Below are 16930 nucleotides of genomic sequence, written 5' to 3'. Positions count from 1 at the left end.
CAGGCCTCCTCTTCACTGCAGCCTGCTCTGAGCTGCTCAGTGCCCACAGCCTGGGGAGGGCCTGGGCTGGCAGCACTTCTGAAGGGAGTCCACCACTGCCTGCAGAGCAGCTGAGGAAGCCAAGGAGCTGCAGCACTGCTCTTGCAGGGTGGGAGAAGAGGCAGAGGGAACAAATCTCAGCTTCACAGACTGCCCTGGGCTGCAAGGGAGCCTCCAAGGGCATCTTGTCCAAGCCCCTGCAGGCAGCAGGGACAGCTCCAACCACAGCAGGCTGCCCAGGGTCACACTGAGTCTGGTCTTGAATGTCTGCAGGGATGAGGCCTCAGCCACCCCCCTGGGCAGGCTGTGCCAGAGCCTCCCCAGCCTCCCTCTGCAGAGCTTCCTCCTGATGTCCAACCTAACCCTGCCCTGCTCCAGCTTCCATCCACTGCCCCTGGGCCTATCCCCACAGCCCCTTCTGAGCTGAGGACTCCCAGCTGGTCATAGAAGCCTTCAGCTCAGGGCTGTTCCCTCTTTGCCCCTGCAGGACTCCCAGCTGGGCACAGGAGCCTTCAGCTCAGGGCTGTTCCCTCTTTGCCCCTGCAGGACTCCCAGCTGGGCACAGGAGCCTTCAGCTCAGGGCTGTTCCCTCTTTGCCCCTGCAGGACTCCCAGCTGGGCACAGGAGCCTTCAGCTCAGGGCTGTTCCCTCTTTGCCCCTGCAGGACTCCCAGCTGGGCACAGGAGCCTTCAGCTCAGGGCTGTTCCCTCTTTGCCCCTGCAGGACTCCCAGCTGGTCATAGAAGCCTTCAAGTCAGGGTTTGAGCCCCCAGGGGACGTCGACTTCGAGGACTTCACGCAGCCGATGAAGAGGACGGTGTCTGAGTCCAGCCTCTCCAACTCCAGGGGGGAGGGCAAGGCTGAGCCCAAGTTTGGGAGCAAGTCCAAGGGCAAGCTGTGGCCATTCATCAAGAAAAACAAGGTAGTGAGCTGCAAAGCTGAGCTTGGTGCTAGGTGTGGGTGCCAGGGGGCTCTGCCTGGCAGGAGCAGGAGTGAGGAGTGCTGGGGGCAGGAGCTGGCAGCTGCTGCCTGGCTGTGGTGCCTGCTGGAGTCTTTGGTGGTTGAAGTTTCTTTTCAGTCCTTAAGGTTTTGTTTTCCTTGTGTAACTCCCTCGGTTGTGTTGCAGTCCTGATGAGCTCCCCTCCAGCTGTCACATCTCTGCCATGGTCCATTCCTGTTCCTAACTCACAGGGAGCTGTGAACCACTCAGCTAGTGCCATGTGTGCCAACTAACCTGGGTCCTGTGGGGAGCTCTCCCCTGGCATCACTGTTCTGAGCCTTCTGAACCTCTCCTTGGCTTCTCATTTGTGTTGTCTTCTCAGCCTGTGCCCTGGGGGCAGCAGCTGGGTGCCTGGGGCAGGGCCCTGGGGGTTCATCCTTCCTCAGCACCACTAACGGAGCAGAGCTAACCGAGCGGCTGAGGAGCCCTCATTAACTGCTGTGTCCATCCCTGTCCCCATCCCACTGTCACATCTGACACCACAATGCATGGCAGCATCCAGCTGGGTACCAGGGGTGCCAGGGGGGCTGGGCTGGCTTGGTTGCCGCTGATGGAAGCCCAGGGGAGCTTTGGTCTCGCCCTGGCTGCTGCTCCTTGGAGGCAAAGCCAACCTGGCCAGAGGGGAGGCTGCCAGGGGAGCCTGTGTCTGGAGCTTCCATCACTGGAGGCAGGCAGCAAGGCCAGGGCTGAGCAGAGGGACAGGAGCAGCCTCTGTGCAGCGTGCTGCAGCGGCCTGGCAGCAGGCAGGGCTCTGGTTTGTTGTGTGGCAGGTGGTAGACACCCTGCTGGGCACTAAGGTTCCTTCCTGGTCTGATCCCTTTGCACTCAGGTCTTCGAGGGGGGCAAAAAGCCCAACCCAAACCCTCTCTCCATGTGGAATTTTCTGAGCTGTCCCCAGAGCAGAACAGGGCAATGCTGGGGGGGGGCACTGCATGGAGGAGCTGCATGAGCTGCCTCTCACAGCCTCTTTGTGTTGCTCCTCTGCTGCACCACTGACTGAGCCTCCATCCCTCCATCCACCCAGCCACGTAACCCAACCCTTGAGTACTGCTTCGTCCCCCCCTCCCCTCTCTCAAAGCCTGGCCTTGGTTTGGATGTTTGAGGTTTGGTTGGTTTGGTTCCCCCCTCTGGGTCCCAGGTGTTGGTTTTGATGCTTATTTTCGTTTTGTGTTTTTATCTCTTTGGTTTTTGTTTTGTTTTGACTCTGTCACTTCTCCATCTCTCACACATAGCTTATGTCCCTTTTAACATCCCCTCATCAGCCCCCTCCTCCTCCCCCTGCCTCTGCCTCACCCTCTGCTGTTCCCAACGGCCCCCAGTCTCCCAAGCAGCCAAAGGAACCCCTCTCCCACCGCTTCAACGAGTTCATGACCTCCAAACCCAAAATCCACTGCTTCAGGAGCCTAAAGCGTGGGGTAAGTCCTGCTCTGGATTCCTCTCTCTCTTTCCTGCCTCCCTCAGGCTTTTTGTTGCACCTTCTGTTCTGTGAAGCCTCTCTCTGTGTGAGCCACTCCCTCCTGTTGTACCCCCACCTGCAGGCAAATCCAAGGGGTGCCCAGCCCCCTGCCCAGCCCCCTGCAGCCCAGCCCCCCCCGATGAAACCACAGAAAGGTTCAGCTGCTGCTGGGAATGCCCCAGGCAGGGCCCTGGGAGGGCAGGGATTGCCCAAAGGGTGGCAGGAGGAGCTGAGTGGTGCAGCCCAAGTCACTCCTGTGGTGTCTGTGTGCAGGCAGAGCAGCTCTGCAGGAGCAGCAGGCAGAGCTTTGCTGTGGCCCTGGTGCTGCTGGGTGCCTGCCTCCATGGGAGCAGCTGCCCTCTCCCAGGGCTGTGACAGGAGGAGGAGAGTGAATCAGGGAGGACTTGAGGAAGCAGTGCTGATGCCAGGCAGATCCCTCCAACCATCTGACACTTGCCCCAGCAGGGGGAAGCCAAGGGAGCTCGGGCTGGGTGCTGCTCTGCCCTCTGTGTGGGGCAGAGGAGGCCTCCACAGCCAGCCTGGGCTCCAGCCCTCAGCCCTGTGCTGAGCTCTGTCCCTGTCTCCATCACTGCCGTTGGGTTTCCCCAGCCCAGCAGCTCTGCTCCTGTGCTGCCCAGCTGCTGGGGAAGTGTTTCAGTGCTCTCCTTGGTGGCCTTTGTAAGCAGCAGGCCAAAGGGCAGATCCCTCAGATAAAAAGTTTCAATTTTCAGCCAAACAGAAGATTATTTCCTGCCCCCCCTCCCCCCCCCAGCAGCTTGCACTTGGCAGCTTGCACTGCTGACCCTGCATGGCTTTGCCTCTCCCAGGTTAGGGTCCTCAGGATGGCTTCCTCCTCTCAGAGAGGCAGGAAGGGGACAGAAGTGGCTCAGGACACACCAGCAGGGAAGTGACTCCTGCACACAGCCCAGAAGCTGACTCTGGGGCTGGTGCCAGGGGAGGTGACTGCAGTGGGGAACTGAGAGAGCTGGGAAGTGCTGCCAGCAAGGTTTGGTCTCAGAACCCCAGGAGCTTCTGTGCAGGGTGGCTTTCAGTTCTGTGCTGGGGAGCTGACATTTGAGGGGATGTTCAGAGCCCAAAAGGGACCTGGGGAAGTGAGAAGATCCTGAGCTGTGCAGGGGCAGGCTCTGCTCACCTAGAGAGGGAGCAGGGGAGGCTGCAGAGCTCTGCAGCTTGCTGCCTCTCATGTGGCAGCTTGTCAGGTTCACCTCTCCTAGGTCCTTGGTGGTTTCTGTTAGCCAGTGGTCAGCCTGGAAGCTGATGGAAGTGCCAGGAGACCTTCAGAAACCAAAGCATTTACCCAGGCAAAACCCAAAGCAGAGCCTCCCCCAAATCCTGCTGATTCCAGGTGAGAAATGAGTGAGTGGCTCTGCCCAGGAGCAGCAGTGCCAGGGCTGCTGGGCTGGGCTGCTGGGGTCAGGCCTGGCTCTGCAGGGGAGTGCAGGAAATGAGGAAGCTTTGCACAGGCCATGATTCAGTTTGTGTTTGCTCTGCTTCCTCTGACTCCCTTGGGAGGGCAAAGCAAACTCCATGAGCTGCTGCTTGCTCTCGATCCTGGGTGGCTGTGCTGCCGGACTGCCGAGGCAGCAGCTCCGTCCTCGCCCAGCCCAGGGCACAGCCTGCCCCCGGGGTCGCTGCCCTCAGCTGGCTTCCCTCTCCTGCTCTGGGCACTGGGCTGGGAGCTGGGACACGGGGGGTACTGTCAGAGCCCCCTGCCCCAAGGCACATGGAGGCACTTCTGTGGTTTCCTTCGGAGCGGAGGTCGCTGACTGCACCCCGGTGCGGTTTGGTTCCCATCCCCCCCGTGCCGTGGCCACACCTCAGTGCTGCTCTGCCCCCTCCCCACTCCTTTGTTGTCCTGTGAGCACGCAGGAGCAGCAGCCCCCAGGCAGCCCCCTGCTGCCTGCCCTGCTGCCTGCCCTGCTGCCTGCCCTGCTCCCTGCCCCTGGCACCACCGGTCCGGACCCGAGGGCCTTGGCTGCGCCGAGCCCGGGAGCTGCCTGCCGGGGGGGAGGGCGAAGCTGCGGTGCTGCAGCACGGGGGGCAGTGCTCTGCCCATCTGTGTGCGTGCAGCACTCGAGATGGGCCATCCCCTGGGGCCTGGGGGGCTGCTGAACCGCTGACCTTCACCTGGGAGGCTTCCACCTGGCCCTCGCAGGGCAGCCCCCGCGGGGGCCGGCGCCGCTCCCCGCCGTAACGGATGTGTTTTCTCTTGCTGACTCAGCAGCAGACTCAGTCTTTGTACATTCACAAAGAGCTGATGAAGAGGACTTTAGGGACCCCCACGTGTGCCATTGAGGCTAGGGAGTATGTTGTAAGTGCCTGTATGGTGTGCCCAGCCCCTGCCCTCGCTGCACAGCCGCTAACCCCACTTACGCCAACGCCCGCAGTGTGCCGTGCAGGTGTGCTGGGGCGGAGGTAAAAGGCAGGCTGGGGAGGGGGAGGGCAAGCTGCAGCTTGTGTCCTGTGTGCAGGAAAGAGACCTCTGCTCTCCTGGAGGTGCAGAATTGGCCCCATTCAAGCAGCTGGGGCTGTGCAATTGGGAGTGGGCACCGCAGGCAGGTGCCAGGCCTCCCCTCCAAATTGTTTCACAGGAAGGTTTGGGCTGGAAGGGACCTTAGAGGTCATCCAGCTCCAACCCCCCTGCCGTGGGCAGAGAGAAATGCTCAAGGCCTCATCCAACCTGACCTTGATCAGTGTGGTCCTGAGCAGCCTGAGGCACACATCCTGTGCCCTGGTGGGGGAGCTCCCCTGAACCATCTGCCATGAGGGTGGTTCATGGAACCCAGAGCTGTGACCCCAAAGCTCTCCAGAGCAGAGTGTGGGGAGACTGTGCCAGGCCCCCCAGAAGGAAATGGCCTCTGGCTGTGTGCAGGGCAGAGCCTGCCTGCAGCCCTGCTCTCTGTAAGTGAGGTTGGTGGCCGTGACTGCCTGGTAACACATGGACCTGCTGCCTCATGTGTTATGGAAGCTTGTGGCTCTTAGGCTCTCCATCTGCCCCCTGCCAGACTTGGTGTAAACCAAACAGCTTGAAACAGCTTTGCTCACCTGGAAGGCAGGCCTGGATCTGTGTTGGCGCTTTGGGGCTGCTGGGAACAGCTCCCCTGGTGCCCCAGGAGCCGTGAGCAAGTTTCTAGCTGTGAAGCCCAACAGAGTAGCCCAAAGTAGTCCCTCAGTGTTTCCTGCAGGCTTCTTCCCAGTCTGCCTGGATGTGCTTATAGAAACTGACTTGCTCTGCCCTAAGATGCTGGTGAGAGCCCAGAGTGGGAAGCTGTGGCTCTGCCTTGTTCCAGCATTCCATTGTCTGCAGTCCCTGAGCTGCTTTGGGATTGGCAGCTCTGATGTTGCCTTGGCAAAGGCTGTTAATGAGGTCTCCATTTTTCTTCTTCTCATTGTTGTTGTTATTTTGGTCATTCTTAACAGCACAAGAATTGGGCATCCAGTGTCTGTAATCCTGTTGCAAGTAGCTGAGCCTGCAGCAGAGGAGCAGCCCTGCTGCAGCTGCTGCTGGCGGTAGAGCAGTGCCTGTAGAGCGAGTAGCTAGAGCCTAGTGCATGTAGCAGCCACATCTGTGCTCCTCTAGAGTGCTTCATAGGTGAAGGTTGGCTCTGCTCCATGAGTCTTGTCTGGTTCTCTGCTCCCAGGAGCTCAGTTTGTGCTGATCATGTCTGTGCTAAAGTTCACAGGAGTGCCACAGCAGTAATGCCAAGGAGCTGCCCACGCTGCCCCCGGCCAGCAGCGGCTCTCAGCTGCCTCCTGGCCCCTCCAGCCTGGGGCTGCTCTCAGAGGCTTTGGGGTTTGGTTGCTCTTTTTTTGCTTTCTTGCCTTTTTTTCCCCTTTTTCTCCCCTCTTTTTTAATGGTCTCTCAGCCCAGAGAGTGAGTTCCTGCCCTGCACTGGTGGCCCCCACCTGTGTGCTCCCCCACAGGGGTGCTGAGCTGCGCTGCTGCCCCTGGGTGCCGCAGCTCCCATGCCCGGGGTCACTGTTTGGCATTCCAAGGCCAGATTCCTCTCCTTGCTGCTGGGAGTGGTTGGTGATGGAAAGCTGGGGGCTCCTCAGCCAACCTCTCCAGCTGGAGCCCCCTTGGCTTCTAAACCCAAGTGCTGAAGAAGCAGAGGGCTGACAGAGCTCTGAGTGGAGACAGCCCCTGGAGGCTGCCAGCAGAGACGACTGCAGGAGGTGATCCCAGGAGGTGATTCACTGCCTGTGACACTGAGGATGTGCCCCTGGAGCACCTGGGAGCTGTCCTCAGGGGGCACCTTGTGGAGGAGCCTGCAGTCTGGGCTCTCCCCTTGCAGTCTTTGTCTCCACAGCAGCTCCCTGTGGCACGGAGGAGAGCAGCAGTGGAGCACTCTTGGTCTCCCTGCCCCTCAGGACTTCCTGATGGCAGCTGCCAGCACACCTTGCACTGCTGGCAGGGGTGCTGCTGGCAGGGCTGCTGCTGCTGGTGCTCAGCTGCCCAGGCAGATGTTCTGCAGGCTGCTGAGAGCTGGGAGGGCAGGCAGGAGCCAGGCTGCTCTGCAGGCTCGTCTAAAAGATGAGGGCTGGGCTCAGGACCCTCAGAGGAGCTAATCCTGTGCCTCTCACCATGCTCTCAGAGCAGTGATTTGGCCTAAAGAGATTTGGGATACTTTTTGTTCTCCTCCTTGGTGCTGCCCTTGTCTGACTGCGTGGCCAAAGAGCTCTGGAGGGGTTTTGTTTTTGCAGGACTCGGAGTGCCCAGGCAGCACCAGCAGAGGGACACTCTCCTTGGGAGACCCCCCTGTGCTTTTTGCTGCTGCAGGCCCAGGGCCTCATCTCCTCTCCTCGCTGGGCTCTGGCTGGGTGTTGTGTCCCTGCTCTGAAGCCCTTGCACGAAGCAGCTGCTGCCTGCCCTCCCCTGCGGGCTTTGGGAAGCTCTGAGGTTTTCTCCCCGTCGGGGATTCTGCTGCCCCGGCTGCAGCCGCTGCCTGGGGCAGGAGCTCCCCTGCAGCGGTGCAGCACAGCTGGAGCTGCAGCACAGCTGGAGCTGCAGCTGGCACTGGCCTCTCTTGTGAACTTTTGCACGGAGCTGTTGGTGGTTCCCATCCTGGCCGCAGCAGCGGGGGGGTTGTGTTCGGCGGTGCTGAGAGCAGCCTGGGAAGTTCCTCTCCTACTGATGCGCTCTTGTTTTGTTTTGTTTTGTTTTTCTCTCTCCCCTCCCTGTATCTCTCCACTTCCCCCACGAAGCTTTCTCTCAAGCTGGTAAGCAACATCTTCCGCATGGTTTGTCCTGTCCCCAGCGCCTCCTGCCGCCGGTGCGCCCCTGCCCCCCGCCCCTGCGCTGCCGCTCATTAACTGCGCGCTTTGCCCTCCCTCTCTGCTGCCTCCGCGGTGTCCCTCGGCTGGCTCTCAACTCGCGGGGCTGGAGCCTGAGAGAGGCCATCAGGACTCAGCCTTCCTAATCAGCTGCTGAACGCCAATTAACTCTTTCCTGTGTAGCTTAGTTCTGCTCCTAGAACCCCCGGGGCTGTGGAAACGTAGAAGGAATTCTGCTGCCCCAGTGTGCAGCAGGGAGTGGAAGACAGGACGGGAGGGAGAAAGGAGGAGGAAAAGAAGGAAGAAATCGAAATGGGATTGAAAAATTAGAAACATAATAAACATGGAAAGGAAGTTTGAAAAGTGGAAATAAAAGGAGGTAAAAAAATTCAAATTAGGAAATTAGGAAAAAAAATTGAAATGAGGAAAAAAAAAGAAAATGAAAATTAGTTAAAAGTCGGGAAAGGATAAAAGTGGAAATGGAATAAAAGGGGAAAATAAATGAAAAAATGGAAGAAAATGAAATAAAATTAAAAATTGGGAAATGATAAAAGTCGAAATGGAATAAAAGGGAAAAATAAAATAAATGAAGAAAATGAAATAAAAATGGAAAATTGGAAAATAATAAAAATTGAAATTAAAACGAAATAAAAAAATCAAATTATAAAATTATAAAAATTGAAATGAAATTAGGGAAAAAAGAGAAAATTAAAATCAATTGAAAAATGGGAAAATGATAAAAGTTGAAAGGGAATAAAAGGAAAAATGAAAAAATGGAAGAAAATGAAATAAAAAAATTGGGAAATGGTAAAAGTTGAAATAAAATGAAAAAAATTTAAAATGGAATAAAAATTGAAAAATTGGAAAATGATAAAAGTTGAACTGAAATTAAATGGAGGGGAAAATTTAAATTGGGAAGTAATAAAAATTGTAATGAGGAAATAAATGGAAAAAAAATGTTAAAAGTGGAAAATAATAAAAATTGAAAGGAAAAGAATGAAAGAAAACAAAGTAAAAATTTTCAATTGGAAAAATAATAAAAATCGAAAGAAACAAAATAAAATTAAATAACATTTTTAAAATTTGAGGGAAAATAAAAATGGAAATGAAATAAACTGAAAAAAAAATGAAATGAGAAGGAAATGAAAAGGGAAATAAAAATTAAATGAATTAAAAATTCAAATTGGGGGAAAAACAAAACCCCAAAACAAAAATTGAAATGGAAAAAAAGAACTAAAAACTGACTCGAAAGTGAAGGTGGAAATCCTTTGAAAAGGAGTGGGATCAGCTGAGATAAAACTTCTACATTGAAAATAGCTGAAAGGAGCCCAGATGGCCCTGAGCTGCCGCGCAGTGCTCAGCGCTGTGCTCCCCCAGGGGCAGCTCCAGCCTGTGCGAAGCAGCAGCTTCTGCGTCCCTGGGTCCTGCCTCCCCCCAGCTACCTTTTCCAGCCCTGCCTCTGGAGCGCTGCTGCCTGCCGGCGGCGCTGCGGGGCTCTAACCCCCGAGGCTAACCCGGCCTGGCCCCGCGGGGACTGCAGCCGGCTCCTGGCCGGGGCTGCCCTGCGGGCAGCTGCGAGCCCGCGGTAGGGCTGGAGCCGGGGGGGGTGGGGAACGCCTCGGGGACGGCGAAGTGGGCGCCGAGCTTCACACAGGAGCTGCTGCTTGAGATGCTCCGCACCCTGCTGAGCTCCCCGCGGCTGCTCCACCCCCCCGGGCCCTGGAGAGGCCACTCGCAGCCTGGGGGCAGCTGACCCACGGCCTGCCCGCATGCAACAGCCACCAGGGGCTGGCTGCAGCGTGGGGGGCTTCAGAGGAGCCGCAGCAGAGTCCCAGCTGCAGTAGCTTGGAAGGTTTGTAGAGGAGCTGCAGCAGAGCCTCAGCTGGAAGCCTTCTGCCTCCTCGGCAGCCTCAGTGTCTCCAGGTGCTCTCACCCACACACATTTTGTTCTTGGGTGCAGCGCTGTGGCCCTGTTCTGGCCACAGCAGCCTCAGAGGAGCTGTGCAGGCCATGAAAACTTCCTGCTGCAGCCCTGGAGGAGCCAGGTCCTGCTGCTGCTCTGCCAGCAGCGTCTTGCTTGGGCTCCATTAGCAGTGTTGCTGCTCTGTGGCTGGGCTGAGGCACAACTCCAGCACCTAGAAACTTGCAGCCCTCCTTTTGGCTGCTGCCAAGCCCCTGTCCAAAGCATCTCTAGCAGGGACTGGGTTTGTTCTGCTGGTGCTGTGAGCAGGGCACAGCCTCCCTGTGCAGCAGTAAATCCTCCCCAGAGCCAGCCTGGCCTTCCCCAGGAGCTGCACAGAGCAGATGTGCAGAGGGCTCAGCCCCAGCTGGGGTGCAGGAAGCGGCCTTGTGGGTAGCTGCCTCTTGGATCCTGGCTGTGCAGGAGCCAGAAGGGGGCTGGTGAAGCTGTGGCCCTGGCACAGCCTCTTCTTTCACAGCCCTTCCTCTTGGGGCCAGCTGCACCCCGGATCCCAGTCCCTTTGTGCAGGGAGCAGCAGTGAGCCCTGGGCTCAGCAGCACAGAGTGCCCCACAGCTCCCTGCTGAGCTCCTCTGGAGAGGAGCCTGGGGGGGCTGGCTGCAGAGCATGAGGTGTGCCCAGCAGAACTTGCTGCTTGACTCCTGGAGGAGCAGGAGCTGAGGCTTCTGTTCAGGTGGGAGATGACAGAGCCCAGGATCAAGCTCAGCTCTGAGGCCCAGGCAGGCTCTCCTGTGGGGCACTGCTGCCTTGGTCTGAAGCATTGTGGGCAAGGAGACTGAATTCAGCCTGGCCCAGAGCTGCTGGAGGGTGCTGAGGAACCACCAGAAGATCCTTCTCCATCTGGCTGCACCTTTGCTTCTCCTCCTTCGTGGCTGGGGCTGTCCTCAGGCACCTCTGCCTCCTCTGCTCAGACTTGGTGGCAGGATGTGACAGGTCAGGAGCTGTCCTCCAGCCCTCTGCCACCCACACCGGTGTGCAGTTGAGGTGTGCCCTGTGGGCAGCCTGTGTGGCAGAGTGGCCACTGAATCCCAGCCCTGAGGCAGGCTGGTGCCACCTCTGCCCCCAGGCTGCTGTGCCACCAGGGTTGGTTACCCAGCTCGGTGCCTCGACCCCGCTGCCACAGTGCCCTTTAGAGGTGGGAGCAGAAACCCCAGCATGAGAAACCTGTGGAAGGTTAGTTGCAGGAGCCTCATTGCCTCTGTGGCCTTCAGGTGGCCCTGGCTCTGCTTTCCAGCTGCCTGATGCCATGGCTTTGATGGGACTCCTGGGTTCCTCATGCTAGAACAAGTGAGGGAGGAGAAAGTGAGAGGCTTGGAGATGGAGCCTGGGGAGCATGCAGCATGTCCTGACCTTGCAGACCCCCCAGGGAAGCTCCACTGGGGCCTTGGAGTGCTGAGGAGAGCCCTGAGACCAAGTGGCTGCACTGGAGCAAGCCTCAGGCTGTGCAGAGCCAGAGCAGGGCAGCAGTTGGTGCCTGTGGGAAGTGAGGCAGGAGCAGGGGGAGGCAGCAGAGCAGCTTTGCATGGAGGTGGAACTCTGTTCCCTTAGATGTGAGGATCACTGGGGGTGGAAAGGGTCTCTGGGCCCTGCTGCTGGGCTGAGCCATTCTGCAGCTGGTGATCTGCCCTTGGCCACCAGCTGTGGGACTGGGATATGTGCTGGGGCTCTCCCAGCACCCCCCCAGCCCCCCAGGGGCTGCAGACCCTCCCTACAAACCACAGCACTGCTTCAGGCCATGACTCTGCACAGGTCCCTGTGAGCTGCTGTCAGAATGCAATCCTGGAGGATTCTTTGGGGCTCTGATTGGTTTTGTTGTTCCTTCTCCCTCCCCCTCCCTCCATTCCTCCCTGTGCAGGGAGCAGGGCCAGAGGACTTCAGCAATCTGCCACCTGAGCAGAGGAGGAAGAAGCTCCAGCAAAAGGTGGATGAACTAAACAGAGACATCCAGAAGGAGCTGGATCAAAGGTAGGGCAAAGCTCTGCAGGGAGAGGTGGAGCCTGTGGGCTCAGGCAGGGCAGAAGCCTCCACAGCACAGGCAGCAGCAAACAGCAGCAAGGCTCTGGGCTCCTTTGATGCTCTTCCAGGAGCAGAACCTCAGCAGATGATCTCTGAGGTCCCTTCCACCCTGAGCCAGTCTGGGGCTCCAGAGGTGTTCAGGGCCAGGCTGGGTGAGGCCTGGAGCAGCCTGGGCTGGTGGGAGGTTGGAGCTGTGGCAGGGGGTTGGAGCTGGATGATCTTTAAGGTCCCTTCCAACATTCTGTGGCTCTGGAGTTAGCCCCAGGTTAAACCCAGGTTTAAAATCAGAGCAGAACTAAGGATCCTTTCTAAATGGCCTAGGAAGCAGCCCCAGCAGCTCAGGAGGAGTTAAACTAATTCTGCTCCTTCTGTTTGCAGCCTTGTCCCTGGGGGCTGCCAGCACAGAGCAGTCCCACTCCCTGCCACCCACACTTCCCTGCACACAGGCAGCAGAGGCAGCAGCACAGGGCTGCAATTGTCCAGGCTCTGGTGGGGAACTCAGAAACATGGAGATGGTTAACTGCAGTCCTGGGACTCAGCTTAACCTTCCCCCTAGCTCCTGCCTGGAGCAAGGCTGAGTGGCTGTGCCAGCAGCACAGGGAAGCAGCTCCTGAGTGCAGCCCCTCTCGGCTGGGCAGTGCTGCTCAGCCTGCAGAGCCCTTGCTGCCTTCCCTGCAGGTTCAGCCTGGCTGGGGCTGGGGCAGTGCTGTCCATCAGAGCCCCTAGGCTCTCCTGAGGGCTCTCTGGAGGGTTAATCCTGCCCTTGCTGTGCCACATTCCTCCTGGCAGGCCTTACAACTGCCCTCTCTGAAAGCCCAGCAGTTGGCACCTGGGCTGGCAGGAGGCAGCCCCCAGGGAGCCTGCTGAGAGCGCTGCAGGCTCAGCAGGCTGCAGGTCACCTTGTGTGGCCCAGGGGCCACCTGCCACTGTGCTGTGACAAACACAAACCCTCTGCCTCTGGCCTGGCTCCAAGCAGTGTGAAGGGAGGATCCTTGCTCATTGTTTGGGCTGCAGAGGGCTAACTGCAGCAGGCAGGGTGAGGATCCCTGCTCAGCTCTGCGTGGTTGCTGTGCAAGTGTCCAGCTCCAGCTCCTCCTCCTCCTTGTCTCTCAGCTGGGTTCCAGCCCCTGCTGGATGCCAGTGGTGCAGCTGAGCCCTAGGACTGGGCTGCTGCTCCTCTGGGAGGCTGAAGCTGTTTGCTGCACTGGTTACAAGATCATTGTTGGCTGTTCCCATTTCCCCCAGGGCTAGCAGGCAGCCCCTCTAGTGCAGAAAGAATGTGTGAGGCTCAAAGGCAGTCCCAGCTCCTGCTCCTGCCTTGCAGAAGGCCTCTGCCCAGGCCTTCAGTTGTTTGCTGCAGGCAGGCCTCAAGCAGCCTCTTGCAGCTGGCTTCAGCAGCGCTGCAGCTGTTGAGTGCCTGCCCTGACAGCACATCAGAGGCCCCTGCTGAGGCTGCTGCTGCCAGCCCTGCCCACTGCAGAGCCCTCAGCTGCAGCTGGAGTGAGGAGCCTGAGGGTTTGGCTTGTGCACAGCCTCTGCCCCCTCAGGGTGCAGGGGAAGAGGTCACCTCCTGCCCTGCCTGGCAGCGAGCTGTGCTGGTGCCGCTCGGGGCAGGAGCCCCTGGCTGGAGCTCCTCAGCTGCCTGTGGCAGGTCAGGCTCCGAGCAGGGCAGGGGCAGTTTGCTGTCCTCTGTCTGCCCCCCAGGCACTCTGAGGCCTCTGCTTCTCCTCCTGTCCCTCAGAGATGCCTTAACCAAGATGAAAGATGTCTACAGCAAGAACCCTCAGATGGGAGACGCTGCCAGCGTGGACCAGAGGCTGGCAGAGCTGGGGCAGAACATCGAGAGGCTGCGGCTGGAGGTGCAGAAGTTTGAGGTATGGGAAGAGGCCTCCAGCCCCTGAGCCTCCTCTGTGGGTGGCACTGGGCCCCTGGCACTGTGCCCCTGCAGGGCAGGCTGGCAGTCTGGGTGGCACTGGGTGGCACTGGGTGCCTGATGCTGTCCCTCTGCAGGGCTGGCTGGCAGTGTGGGTGGCACTGGGTGCCTGATGCTGTCCCCCTGCAGGGCTGGCTGGCAGTGTGGGTGGCACTGGGTGCCTGATGCTGTCCCCCTGCAGGGCTGGCTGGCAGTGTGGGTGGCACTGGGTGCCTGATGCTGTCCCCCTGCAGGGCTGGCTGGCAGAGGTGGAGGGCAGGCTGCCCGCACGGAGCGAGCCGGGGCGGCGCCAGAGCAGCCTCTATGAGGCTCAGCACACAGCAGCCATCAACAGCTGTGCCCAGGACAGAGAGAGGTACAGTACCCATGGGGGGTCCTGGCAGGGGTACCCTGCCTGTGGGGGTCCTGGCAGGGGTGCAGTACCTGTGGGCACTTCCTGAGCACAGTGAGGTCTGTGCCAGCCCCAGGCTGCCTGGGGGGAGCTGTGCTGAGCTGTGGGGAGATGCCAGGGGGACTGACCCAGGGTGGGGTGAGGTGGGGGTTGGGCTCTTGCCCCTAGTCTCAGGTGAGAGAGGGAGAGGAAGAGGCCTGAATGTGCCAGGGGCGGCTGGGGTCGGGGATGAGAAGTTCCTTTGCCGCAGGGGTGGTCAGGGACTGGCACAGGCTGCCCAGCACAGTGCCTGGCACAGGCTGCCCAGCACAGTGCCTGGCACAGGCTGCCCAGCACAGTGCCTGGCACAGGCTGCCCAGCACAGTGCCTGGAGGTGCTGCAGAGCCCTGGGGCCGCGGTGTGGTGGCCACGGTGGTGCTGGGCTGAGCCTTGGGCCGGATGGTCCTGGGGAGCTCCATGGGCGCCGTGCCAGCTGCACAGCCAGAGCTGGGCAGGCTCTGGGGTGGCTGAGCCGCCCCAGCTGCCCGCGGTGCCTGGCACCAGGCTGCCCCTGCTCGCTATAGTGGCTGTGTCTTTGCTCTCTTGAGCAGCCCAGATGGCAGTTACACAGAGGAGCAGAGCCAGGAGGCCGAGGTGAAGGTGCCTGCCACCGACTTTGACGATGAGTTTGATGATGAAGAGCCTCTGCCCACCATAGGAACCTGCAAAGCTCTCTACACGTTCGAAGGTATCGCCCAAGCGGTGCCCTGCCGGCAGCCTCTGCCCTCTGTGGCTGGCACAGCAGGGGCTGGGCTCAGCTCTGGCCTCCTCGCTCCAGGAAGGACACTGAGGGCTGGAGCAGGGCCAGGGAAGGGCAACAGAGCTGGGGAAGGGGCTGGAGAGCAGGGCTGGGGAAGAGGAGGCTGAGGGAGACCTCCTTGCTCTCTGCAGCTCCCTGAGAGGAGGCTGCAGCCAGCTGGGGCTTGGGCTCTGCTCCCTGATACCAGGGACCAGGAGAGGCCTGGAATGTGCCAGGGGAGGCTTAGGTCAGAGGGGAGGAGAAACTTCTTTGCTGCAGGAGTGGTCAGGGACTGGCACAGGCTGCCCAGGGAGGTGATGAGTCTCTGTGTCTGGAGGTGTTCAGGAGCTGTGTGGCCATGGCACCTGGGTGGTGCTGGGCTGATGTTGGTCTGGGGGCTCTTGGAGGTCTCCTCCAGCCCCAACAGCTCTGAGACAGGTGAGAAACCTTCTCTGGGCCCTGCCCTGCTTCAGCAGACAGAGCCAGGGCCAGCGAGGCTCTGGCTGCTCTGCCCTGCAGAGAGGCTGCTGGGCAGGGGCTGTGCCCTGCTGGGCTGGGGCTGTGGTGCCCTGCTGGGCTGGGGCTGTGGTGCCCTGCTGGGCAGGGGCTGTGCCCTGCTGGGCTGGGGCTGTGGTGCCCTGCTGGGCTGGGGCTGTGCCCTGCTGGGCTGGGGCTGTGCCCTGCTGGGCAGGGGCTGTGGTGCCCTGCTGGGCAGGGGCTGTGGTGCCCTGCTGGGCAGGGGCTGTGCCCTGCTGGGCTGGGGCTGTGGTGCCCTGCTGGGCTGGGGCTGTGCCCTGCTGGGCAGGGGCTGTGGTGCCCTGCTGGGCAGGGGCTGTGCCCTGCTGGGCAGGGGCTGTGCCCTGCTGGGCAGGGGCTGTGCCCTGCTGGGCTGGGGCTGTGCTGCCCTGCTGGGCTGGGGCTGTGGTGCCCTGCTGGGCAGGGGCTGTGCCCTGCTGGGCTGGGGCTGTGGTGCCCTGCTGGGCAGGGGCTGTGCCCTGCTGGGCAGGGGCTGTGGTGCCCTGCTGGGCTGGGGCTGTGCCCTGCTGGGCAGGGGCTGTGCCCTGCTGGGCAGGGGCTCTGCAGGAGCAGGACCCTGCCGCCAGGGTGCCCTCCGCGTGCCCCTGTGCCCGGAGGGAGCTCCTCTGTGCCTGCCCCCGGCCGCCCCCGGCCTCTGAGCTGCCTTTGTGCAGGGGCTGAGCTGGAGCCTCCTGCTGTGCCCCCAGGCCAGAATGAAGGAACCATCTCGGTGGCGGAGGGGGAGCTGCTCTACGTCATCGAGGAGGACAAAGGCGACGGCTGGACGCGGATCCGGCGCAGCGAGGACGAGGAGGGCTACGTCCCCACCTCCTACCTGGAAGTCTGCCTGGACAGAAACGCCAAAGGTGCCAGGACTTACATTTAATGCTTCTCTTGGCCCTGCCTGGGCACAGCCACCCAGCCCTGCAGCTGCCCTGGGTCAGCCCAGAGCCTCGGCCGAGCCTGTGCGGTGCCCCCGAGCGCGGCGTGCCCTGCCGCTTGCTGCGCTGCCCAGCCCGGGGGGCTGCCGAGCCGGGGGGCTGCCCAGCCCGGGGGCTGCCCAGCCAGCACTGCAGGGCAAGGACAGCCTGGCCTGGCCACACAGCCCCAGCAGGGCAGCAAGCACAGAGCCCTGTGTGTGCCACAGGCTCTCCTCGGGTGGCCTCCGAGACCTCCTCCTCGGCAGTCAGCTGCTTGGCCCAGGCTGGCTCGGGGCAGTGCCGCCCAGGGAAGGGGCTGCTGGCCTGGGCCTCAGTGTGGTGGCTCCTCAGAGCCTGCTGGCTCCTCTGGACCCTGTGGATGGAGGCCTGGCCACAGTCAGAGTGCTGGGGAGGGGAGGGAGAGGCCTCAGCAGAGCAGGGCTGCACAGCAGCCTGTGGCCCTTGCTGGTGGGGGCCTCTGGCTCTTCCCACCCCAGGAGTGGGCTCTGGGCTGCACCTGCTGCCTCAGATGAGATGCAGCTCCTCCAGGTGACCATAACCAATGGCTTCACCTCCTGCTCACACAGCATCAGTGGAGGCAGCTCCCA

General features: G+C 60.2%; 1 protein-coding gene across 1 annotated transcript in view; it reads left to right on the top strand.

Annotated features, from left to right (window-relative positions):
- The window catches only part of FNBP1 (formin binding protein 1), a 46900-nt gene extending 30530 nt beyond the window's left edge, over positions 1 to 16370 (top strand). Inside the window, exons 9-17 of the mRNA XM_054174254.1 lie at positions 763 to 960; positions 2271 to 2453; positions 4740 to 4826; positions 7721 to 7735; positions 11624 to 11733; positions 13526 to 13658; positions 13951 to 14072; positions 14696 to 14835; positions 16110 to 16370. Of these exons, the coding sequence (XP_054030229.1) occupies positions 763 to 960; positions 2271 to 2453; positions 4740 to 4826; positions 7721 to 7735; positions 11624 to 11733; positions 13526 to 13658; positions 13951 to 14072; positions 14696 to 14835; positions 16110 to 16288 (1167 nt within the window). The 3' untranslated portion in view covers positions 16289 to 16370. The remainder of the gene's footprint in view (positions 1 to 762; positions 961 to 2270; positions 2454 to 4739; positions 4827 to 7720; positions 7736 to 11623; positions 11734 to 13525; positions 13659 to 13950; positions 14073 to 14695; positions 14836 to 16109) is intronic.
- The last annotated feature ends 560 nt before the right edge of the window (positions 16371 to 16930 follow it).

This window comes from Dryobates pubescens, chromosome 29 (genome assembly GCF_014839835.1).
Source record: "Dryobates pubescens isolate bDryPub1 chromosome 29, bDryPub1.pri, whole genome shotgun sequence".
Taxonomy (NCBI): domain Eukaryota; kingdom Metazoa; phylum Chordata; class Aves; order Piciformes; family Picidae; genus Dryobates; species Dryobates pubescens.
The sequence above is the reverse complement of the archived record's forward strand: the minus strand, read 5'-3'. Positions and strand labels throughout refer to the sequence as shown.